Source organism: Accipiter gentilis, chromosome Z (genome assembly GCF_929443795.1).
Source record: "Accipiter gentilis chromosome Z, bAccGen1.1, whole genome shotgun sequence".
Classification (NCBI taxonomy): domain Eukaryota; kingdom Metazoa; phylum Chordata; class Aves; order Accipitriformes; family Accipitridae; genus Astur; species Astur gentilis.
This window is the reverse complement of record NC_064919.1, coordinates 48,338,943-48,361,970: the sequence shown is the minus strand read 5'-3', so window position 1 is coordinate 48,361,970 and position 23,028 is coordinate 48,338,943. Positions and strand designations below refer to the sequence as shown.

Here is a 23,028-nt window from a genome sequence, read left to right as displayed (position 1 = left end):
TAATTATTTTTATGTAATTTAGGTGATAAAATCATAGACATTTTCTTGCTCTGTGAAATGTATTTTAAATGTAACATATTCATGTATGACTGAATGAAAGGGTTTCCCACTATGGTAAGTGATCTTAGTACTTCTTAAAAGATAGACTGCGATTTGGTGTATCTTGCTTCCTGTGCTTTCCATACTACGTCTTTAACAGAACTCTTGGTTTAGAGGCACTGCTGAGTGAGGTAAGTGCTGAGAGCTGTTGCTTGACAGTGGCGTTACAGGCGGGGGCAGAAGGAGCCGTCTTTGGACAGAACAGGGGCTGGACAAGAGGAAAAAAAAAATACTATAGGGAACTGCCGTCACAGTCCTCTGGCCCAGGAGGGCAAGGACCTGCATTTTAGGTTTGTGGCTCGCTGTAGACATTCAGGTTGTTTTATTGACACCATTAAGACCTGTCTATAGATGGCCAGATATTATAACATTCTCATTATTAGGAGAAGGGGCAGATGAAATGTAAAATAGATTCTCTGGGTCTTTCCCACTTCTATATCAGGTTTTAGAGCACAAATGTTTTGAGAAGCAAGTGGAGGGAGTACCAGGTCTGTCTTGCTCGTGTGCAGTGTCAGAGGCAGAGATGTAGAGTCTCTCACATTATAAAGCATTCCAAGGGAGCTGAAGACATCCAGGAGTATTTCCCCAGCAAGTGAAAAGCATGAGAGCTTAGTTACTGCTTCTGAAGGATTCTTAAAAATACATGTTGTTTTTGTTGTTTGCTACACTGCTGTAAGTCTCTTTGAAAAGTATATGGGGACAAAGACTTGGGGGGAACTCAGGACTGGACTATGAAGTGGTTCGTAGTTTCTGGATCCCAAACATACTTCTGTAGTAGCTTAAAATTATATATAAAATGTATTTCAAGCACCTTATTTTTTGTAGTTCAATGATAGAAGAGAACTATTTTTCTAATCTCACTCCCTCCATGCTATTATAAATATACAAGTACCCTTTGAAGGTTGCTGGCTTTCCATAATATTGTCTTGTGGAGATCTTCTGATATGCTTTTTGTATATTTTTGTACTTTCCTCTTTTAATGCAAAGAGTTGCACAAACCCAGGTTATCTGGACACTTTTAAGATCGTCTTCCTGCTGATCTCAGTACCGTATTATTCTCCACAGCAATACTGTTATGTCACAAATGGTGAAGGGGGCAATAATCAACAGGAAAGTATCACTAAAACAATAAACATAAGTTCACATGAGAACAAAATAATACTAAAAAAGGAGGAGAAAATTAAAAACCCGTGTTGTCCAATAGCAGGAGCTCTTCTGAAGGGTGAGATTCCTTTCTGAAAGGCATCAGTACACTTTAAAAATGGCTAGGAATGTAATTTAGAAGATTTCATATCTCATAAAGATTAAAGGACTAATTGTTTGCATGTTTTGCTTCTAGACATTGAAAATGATAGTTCAACTGTGCAATGGCATGCTCCCCATGTTGTTTTTTTATCGCAAAAAGAGCAAATCTAGTCACACTACCTGTACTACTATATTTTTGAAGATCACTAGTACTAGTACAACATTAGTCTGAACATTAGCAACCCAGTCTTCATGCATACACACTGAAACATATTGAAAACTATTGTTGTTGTTTAAAGTGTATGTCTTGGAAAAAGCCCCCCCTGTAACAATATTGGCTGAGAATACCATTTAAAGACTGTTGTTGCATGACATCTCTTCTCCAAGAAGCTGAAATGTCAAGGCTGGCCAGGGAGGATGAAGTTTCCCCAGGTGGCTCCGGAAAAGCCTTTCTGTGACCAGCAAAAAAGAGCAAAGAAGCATAGGGTTTTCAGCATCATGCATCTTTGAAGTAGCTTTCCACTGAGTGAATGAAGAGCTTTGGCCTCTTAGAATCTGATTTTGTTGGTGTCCTCCAGCTCCATCGCTGTCCCAGGCTCACCAGCTCACATCAGTGGGTGAAGGTCCTGCTTCAGGGCAGCACCCAGCATGGTACCTGAAGAAGCACGTTTTCAGAACAGTCAGAGCAAAAAGCACGTGTGAATTAGACATCACAACACTTTCCATTCACAGATTTCAAATGGATGGGTGCCTTCCTGGATCAGTACCAGATGGATCATTTTCCAGGCTGTGGGCATAGCAGCCCACTTGCTTGCAGTGATTGTTAACACTGCCATTTTCTATCTATCTGGGTATCAGTCTGCTCCATTTTCTGACACTGAGCTCTGCTGGCCAAAGAATTGCCTCCCTGCTTTCAGAGTGCTCCAGAGGTCAGTGCTGTTGCTGATGAGGTCTGCTGCATGGATCTTCAGTGCATACCAAATCATATCTCACTGGAAAATAAATGCTCTACCAACAGGCTGACTCAGTGCCTAGGCTGGAGATGTAATATGCTGGTGTCTGGGTCAGCAGAAGTTTATTATTACTGAAAACCAGCTGTGGTGATGGGTATGTGTGTGTGGCATGGGGGTTGTTAGTTGTCTTGAAAAGCAGGTGTGAAGTCTTCATGGCATGCAATAGCTTCTCCTCACTTTTGCCATAAATGGCTGGTTGCTGATGGCATTGATGCTTGAGAAAAACTGTGCTCACAGAATTAATTTGAGAGTTACACTGGTAGTGCTGATCATGAATTTGCTTTCGTATGTTCATTAATTATCTTCAGTATGAATAGCACACAGAGTCACAGGGGAGAACATAAACACTTTGGAAGACACTGGTCTGAAAGACAGAAGGGAAGCAGCCTTCATGGAGGGCCAGGGCCAGGTGTTTTGTCTGAAGCTAAGGCAGATGCAGGTGAATTTTGGTTTGCCTTAAATGAGACCTTCTCTTAAAATATCACGTTCATGGAAGGCTTGAAATATATTTTGGGGACTGGATACTTTCTATGGAAGAAATGCATATTTGCTAAGTTTTTCTGATAAACTTCAAGTAAAAAACATCCTCTAGCTATCATTTTAAACAGGATGGGTTCTCTTGTGACAGGTGGTTACTCTACCATGATTTCAGGTATGCTACATGAATATGGTGATGGTGTCCTGCTGAACTGGAGACTGCATCCAAGTTTGAGGTGTTAGAGCCAGTTAGAGCAAACGTTTCTAGAGATGAAATTGCAAAGCTTTTCCCTCTCTAAATAAATGAGATTTCTACAGTGCAGTATCTCTTAATGAGTTCAAATTGAAGAACTGAAGTGTCTAACATGCAAATCATTCCTTTCATTTTTCTCATGTTGTTCTCCTTAATTTCTTACAGCAAAATGTTTAAGATTCCCACAAGCATCGAAAGAGGTTATAAGGTTAATGAGGCTGTTGTCTAATTACACTGCCGGGCCTTTGATTCCTGATGCCAGTGATGCTGAGGCTTTCCTGAAGACAGGGCTTTTTTTGGCTGGTGCTTGCAAATAGTTACAATCACGACATGTACCGTATGAACTGTGAGCATCCAGGGAGCTGAGCTGCCAGGCTTGCCCTGAACCTCCACCGCACTCTGGGCTGCAGGACAAAGTCACAGCTAGCTCAGATGTTCATGATCTGGCTTTGCCCTCTGGTGGTCCCCTCTCGAAAAATTCCCTGGGCTGGAGAGAGGAAAAGCCTTCAGAGGCTGAAAAGATCTGAGGAAATGGCAGGCTTGCGTGATGGATGTAATAGTAAAGATTAAAAGAAGAGAAGGTCTTGCAGACGTCAAGACTGCAGAGACCAAGGAGGATGCCGAGGAAGAGTTTGAGACAGGAAGGTTCAGTGCACCTCCATCCAGGCAAGCCTAACAAGAAGGAGTTTTGCTAACATGTGGTTCCTCACTGCTCTGAGTGATGCTTTGACATGACCAATGCTTACAACTGAAAAAACCAAACATTGGTTTACTAAAGCTTAGTTCCTTATTCTGGTTAGGAGGACATACTCCAAGGAGACTCTCCTGTATCTCAGTAATAGGGAAAACTTCTGGGAACTTTATCAGAGGCATCCTCTCACGGGCCTTCAGAAAGCTGCCAGTAATACTAAGGGACTTTCCTAAAGTGTGGCTGGCCTTTCATTTAACAGGCAGAAGCATTTTGAGGGGAGGCAATTGCTTGATTTTTACCACCTGGGCAGTTCATGTGCTGGCAGTCTTACATGCGTGGGAATAAAACCTCTGCTTCTCCGCTTGAAAAGTAACTAGCAGCTATTTATTAGCCTTTAAGGGAGAGAAATGCTTCATCTGAGAATATGCTTGAGATGTAAATCAGGTGCCAAGCAGCAACTAGAATAAAGAATGGTGTGTTGCATTTTGAGAAGAATGGCCATCACAGGTAATATAAAAAAAATGTGCACAATTTGAATGTCTAGATATAGCTTTATTTGATGCTTTTGCTGCTTTTCATGAGTGAGCAAAGCGTTGAATGTTTTTCAGAGAAAATATGGGGTCTTTTTCTCCTTAATGAAAGATATTTTCTTTTGGAGGAAAAAAGTTCGGAATAGTCATTGTTATATCTGGTCACATAACAAGGCAAACCAGATCCTCCCTTTTTACTTGTTTTAGCATTCACAAGCAGAAAGCTGCTAGTTAAATGAAAATCAATGTCCTTACAGTGGATATGCAAATTTAGGGCTAATCTGTTCTATAATTCATTGTGGAAAGATCACACAGGGAAACAGCTACTGATAAATGACAAAATAAAGTCTGGGGCATGGCATGAGAATACGTATTTGGCCAGGCATCCCAGCAGGACAATTTTACATCACTTTCTGAAATAGCCTGGGTATAGGAGACAGACAATAGGTCTTAGTCTTGTCATGCTTAGACATCGTATTTGTCATATCCTGTAACATGTCTAACTGATCTCTCAGTTTGGGTAGTCGTTACTTATATCTTTCAAAGAAAAGAGCAATAAAATAATCCTTCCTACCATCCATATGACTATGTGGTCCATAAACCTCCCTTCTTGCAAGCACTTGTTTTCTCTCCTGTGTTCTGGATCCTGACTTTAATTATTTAAGCCTTGTACAGCACTGTGCTCTGTGGAAATGGACAGTACCGTTTTGTTAGTCTGCTGGTAACTCATCACCTGAAACTGCTCCAAGCATCCCTACAATCAGAAAATGTTGTCCTGTGAAAGATGTCAAAGCACGAATAAAAAGCCAAAAGCCAAAATGCTCTGGAAAGCATTCCCCTCACACAGATCAGCTGCTTATTGTTTTTACACCAGTGATGACAAGTTTCTGGGTACCCAACATGATGCTGTCCATTCCTTTGTAGCAGGGTCCTAGAGATATTTTGTACCCATGGTAGGAGAAGGAATAATTGAAAAACTGAAATATACATATTTGTGAATATTTTTAAGTCAGATAAGATCTTTCTTGTTCTCCACTTCAATTTTGCTGGTTGCCTCTTTAGAAACAAAAGAAAAATTACTTCTCTTCTATCCCAGTGTAAAGGATCCACATTGCAGGTTCTGATTCCAACATTCAAATTTTTGTCATTCCATTTTAGTAAATAGGTTTTTTTCTTAAGAAAACCATGCCTGTATTGCCCTGAAATAAACCATTACTAGAGAAATAATGCATATTATCAGAGCTGCTATATCAGTTATCTATATTTTTGGCAAAAAAATGTTCTCACACTTCAAAATGTTAACATTTTCAGGTTTATTAAATTAAAAAACTGCATAAAAGGGTGACTGACTTCTTTAAATAGTCCATTCAAAACATAGCCTCTATTTTTTTTCAGTCAGTTAAATTCTAATTGCTACTCACTTTAAAAACATGCTTTTCCCAGTTGTTGAAGATGAATAAGCAATGTACTTCTCCTTCTTATCTTCCTTAAACTTTTATGTTTTTATATGGGTATTTTTCTCCTTCAAAGGATAAAGGAGTATGAAGACGATCAATAACTGCATGAATCTAGGCTTGCAAAGCAGACACTAAATCTGGATTTCTAAAGTTAGGTGGTAGGAATATAACATATTCTATAGTACGTGGAGCACTAGCTTTGTTAGCCACTGTTTATGCAATTCACTTTAAAATAAAAAAAAAAGCTGTTTCTAATTACTCTTTGATAGCACTTCGTTTTCTCAGTAGGTGTCTTTAAAACCTGTATTAACAGTAGAGAGCTTTGTGAGTATTGACAAGAAAGACTTTCTATGTCTAGTGTGCAGCATCTAAAATCACGTAGAAATACTTGTAAAAAAGCTGACAAATGGGTAAATGAGACAAAATGGAATAAGTAGAAAATAAGAAAAGATGGAATAAAGATTTGAATTGGTAATAAGATGTTCACATTTTGATGCCTGCACTGTTGGAGGGATACAGGAATTAAAATGTGGTGAAAATTGTAGTAAGGAAAAATGGCTTTGACAGGCATTTGAGTAGATGTGGGTAAGAAGGTGGGGAAGAAAGAAAATTGAGACTGACAGTGAGACCTGCAAGACCCAGGCAAAGAGACACAAGGCAGCCTTCTGCACTGTTTGCGTACCAACAGCTTCTGCAAACGCTTAGGTAATTGTGATTTGGGTTGGAAGGCCAAGTTTCATTCTCTCCCTTCTGCTGTAAATGCCTGCACCTTCTGTCTGGCTGTAAAATCCCTTGCCTTTTTCTTTAGCCTTCTACTTCTTCCCACTTATGCTGGTTGCTGTACAAAATAGGCAGGAGTAATAAACTCCATAGTAGAATCACTTAAGCTTACTGACCATTTCCATATTATAGTTTAAATCAACATCCAGCGTATTTTTCCAAAGTATCCAAATTAAGAAGCAATATCATCATAGTTCCTTGCTGTTGAAACACACCTGCTGAAGATTTGAGAAGCATCTTATGGCTCAGCTGTTTAATCACAAACAATTGTAATTAGATTATGGGTTGGCATTTATGTCGTGCGTAATGGCAATCTGATCACTAAATCTGTCTCTGAGAATCTGATTTAAAGTGTTATCAGGCCTCTTAGATATCCTAACACATGTAAATCTTTTTGTCCTGATACGAATCTTATTTTGTGCAGCTTACCCGTTTATATCCTACTTCTAATGTAGGGTATAAAAAAATCTAGTCTATGAAGTATTACCAGTATTATTGGACAACTCTGAACCTTTAACTTCAGGATACTTCTGCTAATCAAAGATTTTACTAATTCAAAATGGTCACATGAGCAACCTGGAAAAGATTTTGGCCTGATATAAGCCTGCTGATTACAATTGTTTAGCCATATTTCAGTTTGAGATGGCTTCAGTCCAACGTAAGACTGCATGGATGATAATATTGAGAAGATTATTTACAGTTCCTAAACAGGAAATGTCCTAAACAGGAAAGGCTGACACAAAACTCAGTCACGCTAGCTTACTTAAGTACTGTAAACTCTTCATATTTTGTACTTTGGGAATTTTTCTTTTAATGTCAATATCATGCCCTTAAAAACAATCCTTTCAGTTTGAAACCAAAGAGCAGTAGAACAGCCTAGATTTTTATTTTTGGTGACTTGGGAGTAGGGTCAAAATTGTAACTGAAGAATACTCCACCAAGGAGTGGATAACTAGCTCTAGGGGTGTCTGAACCTGCACATCTGACTGGTTTGGCTACATAGCCAAATTGCTCCTGGGCCTGTGGAGACCCGGCTCTCCCCAAGCCCACTTTCCTGCCAAAACTGGCCAAGACCTGTGTTCCAGATGCCCAAGGACCAGACAGGTCTCATTCAGTTAGTCCTCCTAGTAGTTCTCACGCAGACTTGTATGATTAAAGCCTTCCCAAAATATATTGTTCTTGAGTAAATTTTCTTACGAGATGTGATCGCTAAAGAAGAGGTTGCTCTGCTCAGCACCACCACTCATGGCTGGAGTGTTTGCTCTGCCCAGGCTGACTGGCTCATGGCTTGAGCACCACCTGTGACCCCTGGGAGAGCCCCACTCAATGATCTGGAGGTTGGTTTGAGCAGGGACAAGCCCTGTCCCTTCTTTACAGCTGCGCCCCTGTGCAGAGGGAAGGGCTGGGTTCATAGGGTACAGGATGTCCTCAGGTGGGTTTTCCCTCCTACCCGAGTGCCTTATCTAAGAGATCTCTGTGCTCTCCTGAATGATGCTGTATCCACAGTTCCACAGCTCTCTGCCTCCGTATAGAGGTGCACAATTTTTTTGCATATTTTCTCTTTAATATCCTGGTACAAACCGGTTTATGATCAGGGAACCAACTCTGTCTTCAAGCATAATGTGTTCAATAAAACAAAGCTGGCTCTTTCAAATGCATGTGCTACGCGCTGTCTTCATCTTACCTGTAATAACCTAAAAAACCTAGCAGGCGCAATACTGCTATTAGCTTCATAAAATCCTTGTCACAGAGGCTCTGGCATACATTCTGAATTAGACACCTAAGTGGATTTTAGAGCGTTAAGCCTTTTGTAACTCATTAACCTGTTAGACAAATCCCAGGTGCAATAGAGCAACTTTCAACAAATCTAAGCTATTTCTTCTTCAGGCAAAATGAAGATCTAAAAATCATACATTTTTGAGTTTGTGAATTTGGGGAAGAGACAATTAATTCTCTTTGTTAAGGATTCTGTGAACTACAACAAATTGTGATGTAGTGTTAATGTGTTATGATGCGAGCATAGCTGTTTGTGTGTCTACAAAGGATGTAGATGACAATAACACGTAAATCCCCTTTGGAATGGACCGAAATCTAGTAATCAAAACAGAAGATGAAAAATAAGTGTATGGCTAGGCAACGTATTATCTGCTACTCTATGCTTTAATTAGAGCTAACTATTCAAACCGGAAAGTTTCAGCTGTGGTGCCATAAACCCACATCATAATAATAATAAACCTAGCCATATTAAATTTCCCAATCTCTATGGCAACAAGCTCTGTGATTTAAACTGTAAGCATTCAATTGCTCGTAGGTAAGTAAAGCACAATAACATACAGGGAAATGCTGTTAAAAGAAACTTTTTCGTGTAGGTATTGGGATTTTCTTTCATAATTTCTACAGTGAGTGCAATTGTAAAGAATAGCAAGAGGGCTTATTTAACTCTGTGATTTAAGTTTAAGAGGGACAGACTTTGGTCCTTTATACAATTTGCTGTAGCATTTAGGCAAGGTTTTTAGAATTGTAGTCAAAGTTGCTCCATCTTCCTACTGAACAACCAAGTTGTATTACCAAAAGAAGTCTGGTTAAGAGAGTTTGGACCTAAGCTCAATTTATGCTGTGTAATGCACCAAAAAGTACTTGCATCTTTTCTGGTATGGCTTTTTTTTCAAACCAGAAATTTAGACATTCTCAAAACTGAGCATTTTGGGATAAAGAACTTTCCTGTAATTTGACACTGGGCATGTAATTTATATTGCAGGTTTTCTGCCCTCCTGCTGATGAATAAAAAAGATAACGTAGTTGTGCAATTTCTTTTTGCTTTAAAACAGACATGGCTTTGGAAAATATTTACATACCTTACTGCTATTTGTTAAACTTGTCTGGAACTTGTGGGTTTGGGTGGGGTTTTTTCCTCCCCTTTGCTCCTTTTCAGCTCCCAACAAGCTCCTTTTCAGCTCCCAACAAGCTCGTCAGTGGTGGTTAATAGAGCAACATTACTGCTGCTTTTGCAGAGTCCAGATGAAACCAACAATCTTGCAGCATGCTCCAGCAGTCAAATTTTCCTCTTTCTGACATCCTGCTGGCAGAAGGGAACTGCAAGTGACTCTTTCACATCAGCAATGAAGAAAAAAAAGGTGGAAGTGTTTGCCTTGATTTTGTGATTTGAAATGGTAGAAACAGATGTTAAGGGGAAAGGTCTTCTCTCCTACCCACAGCCACCACCCCAAAAAGCATGTGGTGTTTCACATGAGTTACTGGGTCAGGCTTAATGCATTAATGTGTCTGACTCCCTGAGCGATTCCTAGGAGTGGAGAGGATGTGGGTGTCATGGAAACAGCAATTGTCCAGGGATGGGAGGGAGTTCAGAGCACCAGTAGATCCATCTACAGGTGTATCCATCTACAGATCTTAATGCAGGTAAGGGTTTATATAGAGGCATCTGTTTCATTAACCTTTGTGATAATCAGTACCAACTTAATATTACATGGCTACAGCTTATTTTGAAATGACAAAAGGAGTGTTAAATCACTATATATCGTCTGTAATAACTGTTAAGTATACTACCTAGAATATGAATACCACGTACATGCAAAATCCAGGAAGAGGATACCACAAAAATACCATTTTCCCTAATAGTTAGGATGACTTTTTTCTCAGTTTTCTCCTCCTTTGTTATAGAGTTATTCTGCCAATGTGGAAAGGAAAGCTATGTCTGGAGCCTTTCACCAGCTCCTCATCCTCCAGCAGTCTCACACAGCATTGATCAGACAACACAACTTCTGTCCTTGCTTTCCTGTGTAGAGTCTTTCGGGTCACTTCTCATAGCACTAAGCTTCATGCAGTTGCCTTACAGAAACAGACAAAATGATACATTTATTTTTATTTTCTAGATGACTCTATACTAATGCTAGCATTGAGGCAGAGATAGAAATGAAGTCGAAATGTACTTTCCTAACAGAGCTGTGTGCTGTTATTGGGAGCTTTTTTCAGGCTGGAAGTGCCCATTCCCCACCCTGAGGGAGAGCTGCCTCATCCACCACCTAGGAGCTCTGGGGGTAGCAAGGCATCACCTGGTCACCCTTCACCTTGGTAGAAAGCAGGCAACAGGGTTTAGCAGAGAAGGTGTAACAGAAAACAGGAGTTTCAGATGGTAGAGCTGACTTTATCCCTTTCTCCCTGGGGGAGATGAAGCTTTGGGGCACCTACAAATGGGTGCAGCTTGGCTCTGCCATGCTGCAAATTCATACACTGAGAATTGGAATTGAGAAGGAAAAAGGCTGTGGGGAATCTGCCTGTGCCCCTGCATGCCTACCCTCAACTTTCTTCTTTGATCTTTAGAGCCCAATCTTGGTGCATGAGGATGAAGGAAAGAAGTGGGGAACAGCAAAAAGTTGATTAAATAGTTGTCAGGTAGCTTTTAGTAAATTCTTACCCTGTGTACTGCCCAGGGACCTCTCACTAAAGAAAAATATATATAAAATGAGTTCATTATAATCAGAGGTTCAAGTAGCCAAAGTTCTAGCACAGGAAAGGGCTACACATATTCTTAAAAGGTTAAAAAAAAAAAAAAAAAAAGCGTCCAGTAGCTAAAGACCTTTTTGCCAAATACATATCATGTCACTCATTTGTACCATAGATACAGAACGTAGACTCTCTGCTCCCGGACTTGTTAGGATGGTATGTCATTAATGTAGCTCCTCTCCTGCTTCTATTCCCTTCTTCTGAGAGCTGTCCATTTGCTGCTGATTGGAGATAATGGGGAGAGAGACTTGCATTTTCCACTGACACATATTTCCTGGATCATTATTCTCTCTGTTAGCAATAGTTCTATTTCTCATTTAAGGACCCAATTAATTGTTTACTTTCCAGGTACCCTTGCTTAGGAAGAAACCTTGTGGGTGTGTTATGTGCTCTAGTCTTTCTTAGGTCCAGTATTTTTGTTAACTTCTCACTTAGCACCGAGTTTAATCTGCTCATCAAAACAGTGAATAACCAGAGTTCCTTCTCCTTTTCCCAGAAGAGGTGAGGAGAGGGGGAAGAGGCATCCTCTGGCATGAAAAGGAAGAGCATCTTTCCCCTGTGACAGGCTGGCAGATCTGTGGTTGACAGGTTTCCATTTACTGTCACGTACTTTAGGAATCACAAGGAAAATTGCTGCTATAACATCAATGGCCTGACTGAGCCCAGAAATGCTGGGGTGGCCCTCTAGAAAAACCTGTCCTGGCTGTCCCTGTAACACAGCACTGAAGCCCAAAGAACCTGTCTACGTGTGCCATACATCATGGCCCTCAGTGCTTCACATCAAAGAGTTGATCCTGGCATTTGTGCCTCCATAGCTGCTGTCAGGTGTTTGAGTTGTGGTTGCTGTCAGCCGGTGTGTGCTTACAGGCAATCTGGTGTGTCCTAGCCTGTTTGTGGGCTTAGCCTGGCCCATGGTAAGAGAGGTTAAAACTGAATCAAATTGCCTTATATTTACCATACCCTGTAGCTGGGCATACAGGCACTTAACTAGAAGCCAGCTTCATTAACTATAGCAAACAGATCACATGCTGAAATTCAGCCTAAGAACGTGCCCCAAGGAGGTAAATTGGGACTGAGTTTCTTGACTTCCTTCCCCAGTAAATTCTGGTTTCTGCTGCTGTGGTTTTAAAAGTTATGGAATTACTAGAATCTTGCTTTAAAAAAGCAGGGAATTTTTCCCATGTAAAGACATTGACATATTGCATCCTTCTACTCTCTTACCTGAATGGCCTTACAAATAACATTTTTGTTGTTCAGTGAAGTAGCCAGTATCGCTTTTAAGTTCTGGACCTCTGGGCACCCTTGTGTAAATCTAACATTAAACCATTGTTCACTTCTATTCAAACTGTGCAACAGCTCACTAACCAAGGTTTTATTGAAGGGATACTAAAATACCCATTTGGCCTTTTTGTCCAAAGGCACTAGCTGTGATTCCCCTTTTCTATGTAGTATATCACTCTTAATTTGCCAGTTGACTGTATCCTTCCCCTCTGTGTTCTGAGTGCAAAAGAAATCACAGTTCTGCACTGGGTGTATGTCACGATGTACAAGACAGTTATCTTTGCTATCATTTAATTCTCCTGTCTTCTGAATACTCTTTTAAGCTAGGTATTACATATGGTTCTCTTCACCTGAAACTGCAAGTTTACCCTGTTACAATACAACCTTTTTAGACCCCTTGCTTCATTCTTTTGCTCCTGGCCTAATTTACTGTAATATCCACATTTAACTTGCATGCAAGGTTATGCAATCAGCCACATAATTTTCTTTTTAGTCTTTCAACAGTTATAAGATTGGGCCTGTCTGACTGTATGCATGAGCATAATCTGTGCTGGAGGTCTAGAAAATTTAATTGTATGTAGTTGCTATGGTAAAGCTCTTACTAATGAAAAGTTGGGGGAGGGGTTGTAAAAACTGTCATTTTTTCCAGAGTTCATCTTTTTTGGATGAAGGGATTCTTCAGCTTAGGATTTGCTCAGCTGTTTGAATTATCTGGATTTTTTATATTCTACATCAATTTTAATGTTGTGGGAAAATTCAATATATACATTTAATGCTAGTGAATATATCTTACCTACATTTTTCAACATCCTTGTTTTCATGCCAATGGAGGGAGAACTGTCTCAGTAAACTCAGTACCGCTGCTGCTCATTTTCCACAACACATCTTTTTCAGCCTTTTTTTTTTTTTTGCTGAAAGATATTCACTGGCAAGAGAGATGGGATGTAGCTTTTCATGTCTTATGCACCACCATGAGGAAAACAGTTCACCAGAAGGTCATTAAATTTTCAAGATTTGCAACATGGAAAGATAATCTTTAAAAGCAACCAGTTTGGAAAGAACCAGCCTGAAACAGCTTCATTCCCCTGAAGGCTGATCCAGGTGTAAATGTCCCCTTACAGAAGGTGGCCCAAGGAAGGCAGCAACACTCAATGCAACCCTGTGAGAAACTTTTCTCTCAGCCAGGAAATATCAAAGCAGACACAGTGGTTTTTTTCCTTAAATGTGGTGTTCAACTCTGTGGCAACTGGCATTGTCATACTGTATTTTCCTGAAGATGCTAAGGGAGTTTTTTAGGTAATCTTAGTCATACTAAGATTCCCCCTTGCCTCTGTGTTTCTTGATGGGTAAAAGCTCTTAGTTCCTTCCAGGAAGGATTTCTGTCCTCCAGCTCCTAACCCTGGATGATAGGTACGGAGGGCACCGATGACATAAATGTTACTTTCTGCTTTAAATCAAGACAAGATTTATTTCACCCCCTTTCCTGTTGAAGTCCTTGCAAATGAAGGCTGATATCTTACAAGACCAAAGCATTAAGTATGCAAAATCTTGGAGGATTTAAATAGGAAATTGAGATTTTGTGTTCTACGTGTCTAAAAAAATATTTGAGTAATGAACAAAATATATTGACTGGAGCTGTGCTGAAGGCTTCCAGATGAGAAGGATTAAGTACCCATGTCTTAAATTAGAATAGCTCAGTCGTTGCAAGACACTTCCCATGTTGAGTACAATTTAAGCCTGGCCTGAAAAGCTGTACATTTGAGGCCCATTCTTACCACCCTAGAGAATGCCCCTTGTCAATGTCAGTCACACCCTTCCCTCCCACTAGAGGCTTAACTTAACCAGCCCCTGATGCAGAAATGAAGGCCCTGCACTGGAGAAACTTCCTGTAGTCACAGAAATGTGAGACTACAAGAGATCTGGGCCATAAAAATCTCATAATTTGTTCTTGCGGGCAGCTTGTTCTGTGTCATTTCAGAATAGGTCCCGGAGAGTTTAAGCAACAAAATACTTCTATGTAAATGACCTGCTTTCCAGACAAGCAAATTTGTGTGGGATGTCCTAGCCACAACCTCTCTTTGCTCCAGCAGGGGATTGCAGGAATTATATCCTTTTTATTAAACTTGCTGAAAAGAGAAGCCAGAAGTTAGTCTGACTAGAAGACACAATATGGTGTCTCTAACTGTGGCATTTGGCCTCTAAAGTGGCTTTGGGAAAGTTGTGGGAAATTTTCACATTTACCAGAGTGAGTTAATCTTAGCAGCCACACTGCTTCATTTTGCACCAGTAAACAGGCTCTGCAGAAGAAACATAGCACAAGTCATCAGGGCTGGATTTTTTTCACCACTTCTTTTTCAGCTGTGAGCCTAAAGAAGCCAATACGTATGCAATTTCTGTTTAGTTTAGCTCTTTTGTTCATTCATTTTTTTTCCCCTTTCTGTACCCATGGGAGGGATAATCTCAGTTAGAAACAGTAAAAGTAAGAAGGCAGGACTCTAATAGGAATCAATCTGTGCAAAGGATTGAAAGGAAAAATACACAAAGGAAAAATACATGTCTTCTGGTGTCTTTATTTCGTATGAAATATATTAGTTGTGTGAGTCTTTGCATGGGTGGTTATATTACACAGAACTTCTTGAGTACTCTGTCATCCTGTATTTTCCTTTTGTGTGTGTATCTTCCTACTTTTTTTCTTTCCTTTTGGACTGAAGTCAGTAAACTGTCTTCACGCTATATTGGTGAAGTTAATTTTCTACTGAATTAACTAATAAAAAGAAAAAGATTGTATTTGTTGCAGAACAAGGAGGAACATAACAGTCTTGAAATGATTAAAAAAGCTCATAAATCCAATCTTAACACTCCTGAGAGCAGCTGGTACTTCATCCCTACATACCTTCTGCACATTGAACAGCTGTAGAAGACATCTGGAGATTTGTCAGTTTTGGAATATCTTTGCCTGCACAACAAACATTGACTCAGATATACTTTGGTTCATATAAAGATCTCCAGTACATTCAGTAACACGGAAACCTCCCATAACACTTAGTCATAAAAGTCTTAATTTTTTTCTATTTTTGCATGTCTTGCAATTTTAACCAGGTTTATGTACTTTAAAAAAATGCCTCGTATTAGTAAGCCACCCTCAACTGATACCAATAAATATGTACAGAGTTTTTTGCATTACTCCTTCAGCATATTTAAGGATGACACAAGGAATCATTGCAGTCTGCATGAATAGAGTGTCTTCCGCATGTCCAGCATATCGACATCATTCATGTTGCTTTTTGTGAAATGGCAGTCTTGTTCTCAGTACTTTTCTTTTACTGTTGTTTTACCTGAGATCCCAGGCTTCTCTGATGTAAGGCACCTTCTTCTTTCACTGGAGTGAAAAAACATTTTTCGCTCCTGTGGTTAGGCCTTGACTCCTGGTAAAGTTATTCTTGTGGGCGATGATGTTCAAATGTTCTTGGTGCAAACCTCTTCATGCCTGCCACTGGAGCACAGTGACTCTGTCCCTACTTCAGTTCACTTGTTCCTTTCTGTTTAAAACATCTAGGGATGCAGAATGTACTACTCTCTTTTATTTTCTACACAGTCCCCCTTTCTTTTTCCAGTATAAGTCTTCAGAGGTTTCTTCGTTTGGAAAAGTTTATGGAAACCGCTTCAAAACTTCCTTCTTCAAAACAAAAATGGAACATATTCATGTTCAAGATAAATGAGAATTTTGGTGTAAGCAATTTAGATTATTTTTCTTTAACTTCCAAAATGTAGTGGGAGCCGTTAAGTTAAGAAAATATTGCTAGACTGTGGGTTTTACATTAAATGAATTATGTAGTGCTTGACACATTGACAGAGAATTTAGGAAGTAGGTTTTCCAATGTGTCTAGGAAAATATCTCCTGAACTTTAGTCTAGAAGCATGTCAAAAGGTTTTGATTTCTTACTGTAATGTGTCTGAATTAGATTTTTAAATTATTTTTTCTGAAAGTTACAAAGAAACGCTATTTTATGCACACTCTTTAAATAGCTTACCGTTTCTGGATACTGAGTCTGCTGCAGCAGCACCACAACCAGAAGAATAATGTGTTTGAATGACTTTGTTTTGCTTAAGTATATAGAACAAATGTTTTCACAGAAAATAACCTGGGTTTTTGTGGTGGTTTTGGTTTGGGTTTTTTTTTTTGGGGGGGGGGGGGGGGGGGTTACCTTTTGAGGTGTTCAGCAGGCTCTCAGATCATCATCATAATTTGTTATATGGGGAGTGCTGGGGATCAGAAGAGGTCAAACTAAGCTATTTGCTTTTCATGCTACCATTACTTCCTGGAATTGCTCATCTGCAGGATCATAAATAGATGTTATGCATAACAAAAGCAGGTGGCTAATTAAAAAAATACTGTAGAAGGTGTTAGGGAGCTATGCAAATCAATGCAGTATTAAGAATCTGTTATTTATTTTTTGCCTGGTGTCAAATTAATGCATACTTTTTATTGGTAAATTTTTATTTGTACTTAGAAGGATCATTCAGTAAAATTAAAATCAGGCTTATGACCCTGGAACAAGGGATTTTTCAAAAATAACATCTGCTATATGTATTCCAGCATCAGTGTATGCCAGCATGGCCTGACCATAACCTCTCCTCCTTATTTTGGCAAGAAATTGCAGCAATTATGCCCTGTATATCCCCACAACCTCTATAATTACAATGGACTGGTATACTGGCCATGCACTGGATGTGTAGGGCTGCTAAAGTACCAGCAAGACAGTATTAATCAGCAATACCTCTAATTAATTTTCACTTGTATCTATTGACGCATATGTACACAATCTTTTTGGTCATGAATAATTTCAGAAACCTCTAATATCCCTTTCAGAACAAATATCCATTTCACTTCCCTTCTTTTATGATGGGAATTCTGGGGAATACAAGACTCCTTAAAGTCTAAAAAAGATCATTTTCCTCACCGCTACCCACCATGTCTTTATGACAGCTCTTCTCTGGCATACCATTTTTCTCCTTGTCTCATGTAAGATCCTTTTGGCTTGTCTTCTTTTTTCTCTTGGTTTATCTTCCTTTCTTTCTTTTATCTCCTCATCTTTTCCCTCCCTCCCTCTTCCTTCCTGCCACCAAGCTCACAATTTTCTCAAAAAACTAAGCTAAAATAGCATTGTCTTCCTGAATTTTGTCACACCACCCCCACCCCACCACACACACAGAGCTCTTCTTGTTACAGTAGACTTAATACAAGATCAGACCTAAAAGAACTCAGCCTCACTGTAATCCCTTTAAATGATCGGCACCTGTTTATAACATCTGAATGTTTATAATAACTTTTATTTGCTATATTTTTTACTCTGATACTCTCTGGAAGAAAACCCTCACACTACGTTTATAGCTCCATACCTGTAAAAGCAAAGAGTTGCTATGAAGTGTGGCCATGCTCCCGTTATTCCATCCTCTGCCAGAAGCTCTTGCTCCAGCTTCATTGTATGTACATTGAACCAGATCCTTACACTGGTATGGACCGCTCATTTTAAACACTGAAATTCCTTGGCTGAGTGAGGTAATTTACAGCATAAAGACAGACGACTCTTTTTTGAGTCTCTAAAGTGAAGGACTGTGGCACAGATTCCATGTCCTCTGTCTTGTTGCTTCTAATCCAAATCTCCAGCTGGCTCTGGGGACTTTTGGACTCTGAGCAATACTTTCTCACTGTCAACCAATCTTTAAGATTTATGCATACATGTTGCAGGAAAAGTAGTGCAATATAACTCAGCGTGAAAGCCTTTGGAAGGAAAATGTGATACTTGTTTATAAAATCTTTAAGCAAGTTGGTTTTATGCATTCACACTTGTTCTTTCATGGTCTTCATGCACTCTCTCATTCACCCACACATGCACATACTCGCAAGCACCAAGATGTATGTGAACATGCAGATGTTTCCATTCATACCTACTGCATTCATACACCAACTTTAATATTTCTGTTAAAAACCTCTAAAACATCAAAAGGTGAAGTATTTGGAAAAAAAGTCTGAAATACTTTGCTTAACTGTCTTTCTTTTGTATAGTCTGTGTCTTAAAAATAGGTAAAAAAAATCATACATCTGCATTTCAGTGTAACATATACGTCTGCTGTAAAATCAAAGCCACTTCAGTAGAAAAGAAGAAGGTGATAGCAATCATTCTTTTGTTGATAAAAATCATCAGTCATTTTGAGTATCACTTAAATGACATAGCAATACCAAATCTGGGAAAGAATTAATCTTCTAAAAGAACTTGGGGTACCATGGTAACTGGTAATATTTCCAGAATTCACAAGTTACAGTTGGAGTTAAAAAGATGTCTATCACTAGTTATGGAAAATATCTTGTATAGGCTAATGAGATAAAGCATAAGAAGTCCATTGTTATATTTTTCATCCCAGTCCTAAGAAAATCTTCTAACTACTTTCTTAAGACTAAGAAATTTTTTTCTACTTGTAACTGTGTTGAAAGAGTAACAACTTTTGACTGCAGTATTAACACTTCATAGTTTAAAGCCTACATATAGAACATTAATTGGAAACAGCCCCTGTAGGTCCTTTCCCCACTTTGAAGTGTGCATAAAATACTGTTTTCTTCTACTCATTAGTTAAATTCCCTCAAAGTCCTATAAGCAGAGGAATTAATACAATAACGTTAGTGGTTCTATTCTGCAAAAGTTTGTAAAGGTTCAAGTGCTTATCTGTTTACACGTGTATATAGTTTATACACATGAATATAGTTTATGTAGTTTACACATGTATATACTCCAGAGGTAAACTTATTCATGCCCAGCAATTAATTTTTGTATTCTGGGACTGTATCTAATAACACTATTACAGAATGCACTGTATAGGACTAGCTTGCTTATCTAAAATGTTGGTGATGTGAAAATCAAACCTTTAATAGCTGGCACTTACGTAATTCCTGTGGCAGTACTTATGTATTCAGCAGCACTTCCTGAAGTAAACATGTAGCTTCAACGAAAATCACTGGCAGTTCTACTGACTTTGAAGTTCAATATGGGTCCAAGTGCTTTGCTGCATTAAGATCTTAATTTTATTTGGAAGAAAGTATTATGATGTTCAACTCAATAAAAGTCATAGTCTTTATATATGTGAATAATATGTAAATTATTAAGCTCCCAATTGCCAGGCGTCAGAAGTAAAAATTAGATTAAAAGATCACTAAATTCCTCTTATATAAATTTAATGGCTAATGCTGGCTGAACTGTTTCAATATTGAACATCTTCACAGCTTCTCTTCTGTAAGGACTGATGCATGGTAGCAAGATGAAGCAGTTCTGGGGTCACTGCCGTTCCATCTTGGCCTTAAGTCTGGCAGAGGGGCTAGAAGAATTAAGGCAAACCTACAGTGATGGATAAAGATTATGATGATTTTTTTCCTACAAAGGGGAATTACTAACTTTTGTGGGTGAGACAGACCAGTTCTATCTATCAGATAAACATGGATGTCATTCAAGCTGCGGACCCATCAGTGTTAGCAGGTTTCCTGTGAAAAAGGGCAGCATGGTGGCTCTCACAAGGAATTATATTTTAGAAATAAAGAAAAGTGAGGAAAAAAATCTTAAAGGTTTACCAAGCTTTCCAGAACTTTTTCACTGAATGCCTACAGTCTTTCCTTAAATAAATAAAAAGGGCATTTCAGAGGTCACAGAGCTGCTGTCCACTCTACAAGAAAAATCTGATAAATTAATTAAAAAATATCGCCCCTTTCTCTTTCCCTGGAAGCTTTTCTTCTTTACTTGCAAATTCTTTTTTTTTTGGGGGGGGGGGGGTTCATCCTCTGCTATTCAAGCATTTGTATGACAGATTCCTATCGAGAGATCATTAACAGTCTACCAGGGAAATAGAGATGGAAAATCAGAGCAAAGACTCAATTTTTTCTGATTTGAATGGATTTATCTTGACATCCCTTCTATTCCCCTCAGTGTTTCAGTGTTTTATCCCTGACAGCCAACCATATAGTCAATGAAGCTCCTTTACTCGCAATTTAAGTCACAAATACTTCAGCAATCCAAAATTGTCACAGGATGGAGTCCAGTGTTGTCACTTGTTTAAGGCTAATATGTGTCCCAAAACTTTGCATACATTTACTAATATGTAATTACTATAGTGGGGTGTAAAAGCAAAAGAGATAAACTTGCACAGGAATGTCTTAGTTTGCTATGTTTTTTTAATTGAGAGAAATTAATTGAAAGATTGCATGTAGCAGGAGGATGAAAACTACTCCTGACAGATGCAGAAGCTATTTTTTTTCCATCTTTCATGTTGGGCATGTGCTAAACTAGTATACCTGGTTTTTAGTGAACAATAAGGAGCCATTAAAATATATGCTGAGGAAAACCACTCCATTTTAAAATACTGACCTAAGTTTTTAAAGCCATGTAACAGTACTGAGATTATTCTAACTATACTGTTGTGCCTTACTTGGTGACTGGAGGGCTAAATACTGTGGACTTGTATTAGCACAAAATTATTTTTTAAGGCTAGCATTGTCATTCATGCTGGATTGTGAAAATGCAATTTAATAAAATGACTGTGTAAAGATAAATTGTAGTTCTCAAAGTAAGTGCAGTTTTTGAAACAGTAACTCCCCTTATTCTCTTCAAGTTTTACATGGGTGAAGAAAAGTCACTGATAGCTGTATCTAACAATATAGCTGGACCTGTGATGCAGACCAGGGTACTTAGCAGATATGTGTAACCAGGTCTTTATAACTGCTAATGGAATGCTTTTATCAGTGTCTTCTTTGTTTCATCACTTGCTATATTGATTTCTTTATTTGTCTCCATTAATTGACAGTTGCATATTTTTAACAAAAGCATAAATATTGTGAGAATGACATGGTGTTTCTTAAGTACTTGATATTTTGATACCATTGGTCCCAAGAGGAACATTGCTTCCAAACCTTTATATATCTTGAACTGTTAGGGCCCCTCTCCTGAAGGCAGAATGAGCATCTGTGCTTTCTCTGTAGAGTAACTTTACAAAACATTGTTCACTTCTCACGTTACAGGCAAGTTTCACAATATAGGCACAAATATGTTGTGTCGTCAAATGTTCTTTTTATGCTGTATTACCAAGTGCTAAGTGTGCCTTGAAATGAATATTCAATTTAACATTTCTGTAAAAAATAGGCTAAATTCCAAGTTGAGCAATTCTTTATTTTGTTCTGAATTTGCTGCCTGTGTTTTGCATAAGATAAACAACAGTCTTAGCAGAAATACTATACAGTATTTGTTCTTGCTGTCTGCTCTCTAAGGTATTACAAATGTTTCTGACAATGTTGTCGTGGAGACTGTGACCTTTTGAAGTGAACAGACGGGAGAAAGAAAAACTGAACATAATTAGAAGTTAAATGTTGAAAGTTTGATCTTCCAGTCTGTGCTCAAAATGACTTCCCTCTGTAGTGGAAGTTCAGCTTGAATAAGCACTACACTAAGGGCTTCTAAGAAACCATAAGAATTGTGCCTTTGTTTGTCCTGTCATACTTTAATGAGGTGTCCAGGCATGTTTTAGAAAGAGATATCATTATAATCACCAGTATTTTTCTATACTGCTTCTTCCAGTAGCGAGCCAAAACCCAAACTATCTGTTTCTAGTGTCCGCCTGTCTAAACACTCCAAGGAGAGAATGATCAGGTGGCTAGGGCATTAAACAGAACTAAGAGGATACAAGTTAACATCACCTGGTTCAGTTTTAAAGTTGGCATGACAAACAGGAGGTCACTTTAACTCTGTTTTTCAGACTTTGATTGCCAACAGTTCTTTTCTCTTTAGGCCACTGTGCTACGATGACAACTCAGGTAAACATAAGTATATAAAGTTCATTTTCTAATGATCCAGTGTAACAAAGCTCTACCTTCACATCTTTCACATTGTGTGGAAGAAAAAAATAAAACTGTTTTAAACCAATGTTTAGTTTGTTTTGAAATAAGAAGCCTGTTCTTATTTAGGATATACGGGTTTTTTTCTGTCAATGACACAAGCAGTATTTAAGGTAAAAGATTTCATCTATAACCTTGAAAACACACTTTGTGTTTTAGAAAATAAATTTTACTGCGATAATTACCAAGAATTTCAACAGAGATATCTTTATTACCTAAAATCTAATATTTCAGACATTTTGGTGGCCCAGTCAGAGTATGAATTCTAAGCGAGTTTCAGGTCTAGTTTTGTTGCCTGACCCATTGGAAAAGTGAGTGATCATCTTCATTCATTGTGCAAGCAGTTAAGACTAGTCACTTTTTCTTTCAAAATCAAATCTGTGTTGTGTTGGAGTCCTACCTCTCTCAGAGAGTGTTATGGCTGAACTAAACAAGTATTTGTAAGTATCCACCAAAGAATATTGGTATTGGCTTTGATTTATCTGTCTCTACAAAACTGGAAGGTATAAAAAAACCCCCCTGTATTAGGCAATACAAACAGTAAGCAGCGACTGTAGTACAGAATTTCTGAAAAAGACTCCTGCAGACTTTGATTCTGGTGTATTTAACTTTCCTAATCAAAGTTCTGTAAACTGGAGAAGGGAAAAAGTCTTCCATAATGCAGGTGATAAAAAGCAGACATGTATGACCCACTCCTAGCAGCAGATAGATGAAAGAAACTATAATATTGTTCCCATTTTAAAAGAAGTTAAT

At 38.6% G+C, this 23,028-nt stretch overlaps 1 protein-coding gene across 1 annotated transcript in view; it reads left to right on the top strand.

Annotated features, from left to right (window-relative positions):
* The first annotated feature begins 2,729 nt into the window (after nt 1–2,729).
* Nucleotides 2,730–23,028, top strand: part of TRPM3 (transient receptor potential cation channel subfamily M member 3) — a 471,646-nt gene continuing 451,347 nt past the window's right edge. Inside the window, exon 1 of the mRNA XM_049795463.1 lies at nt 2,730–2,796. Coding sequence (XP_049651420.1) covers nt 2,749–2,796 — 48 coding nt within the window. The 5' untranslated portion in view covers nt 2,730–2,748. The remainder of the gene's footprint in view (nt 2,797–23,028) is intronic.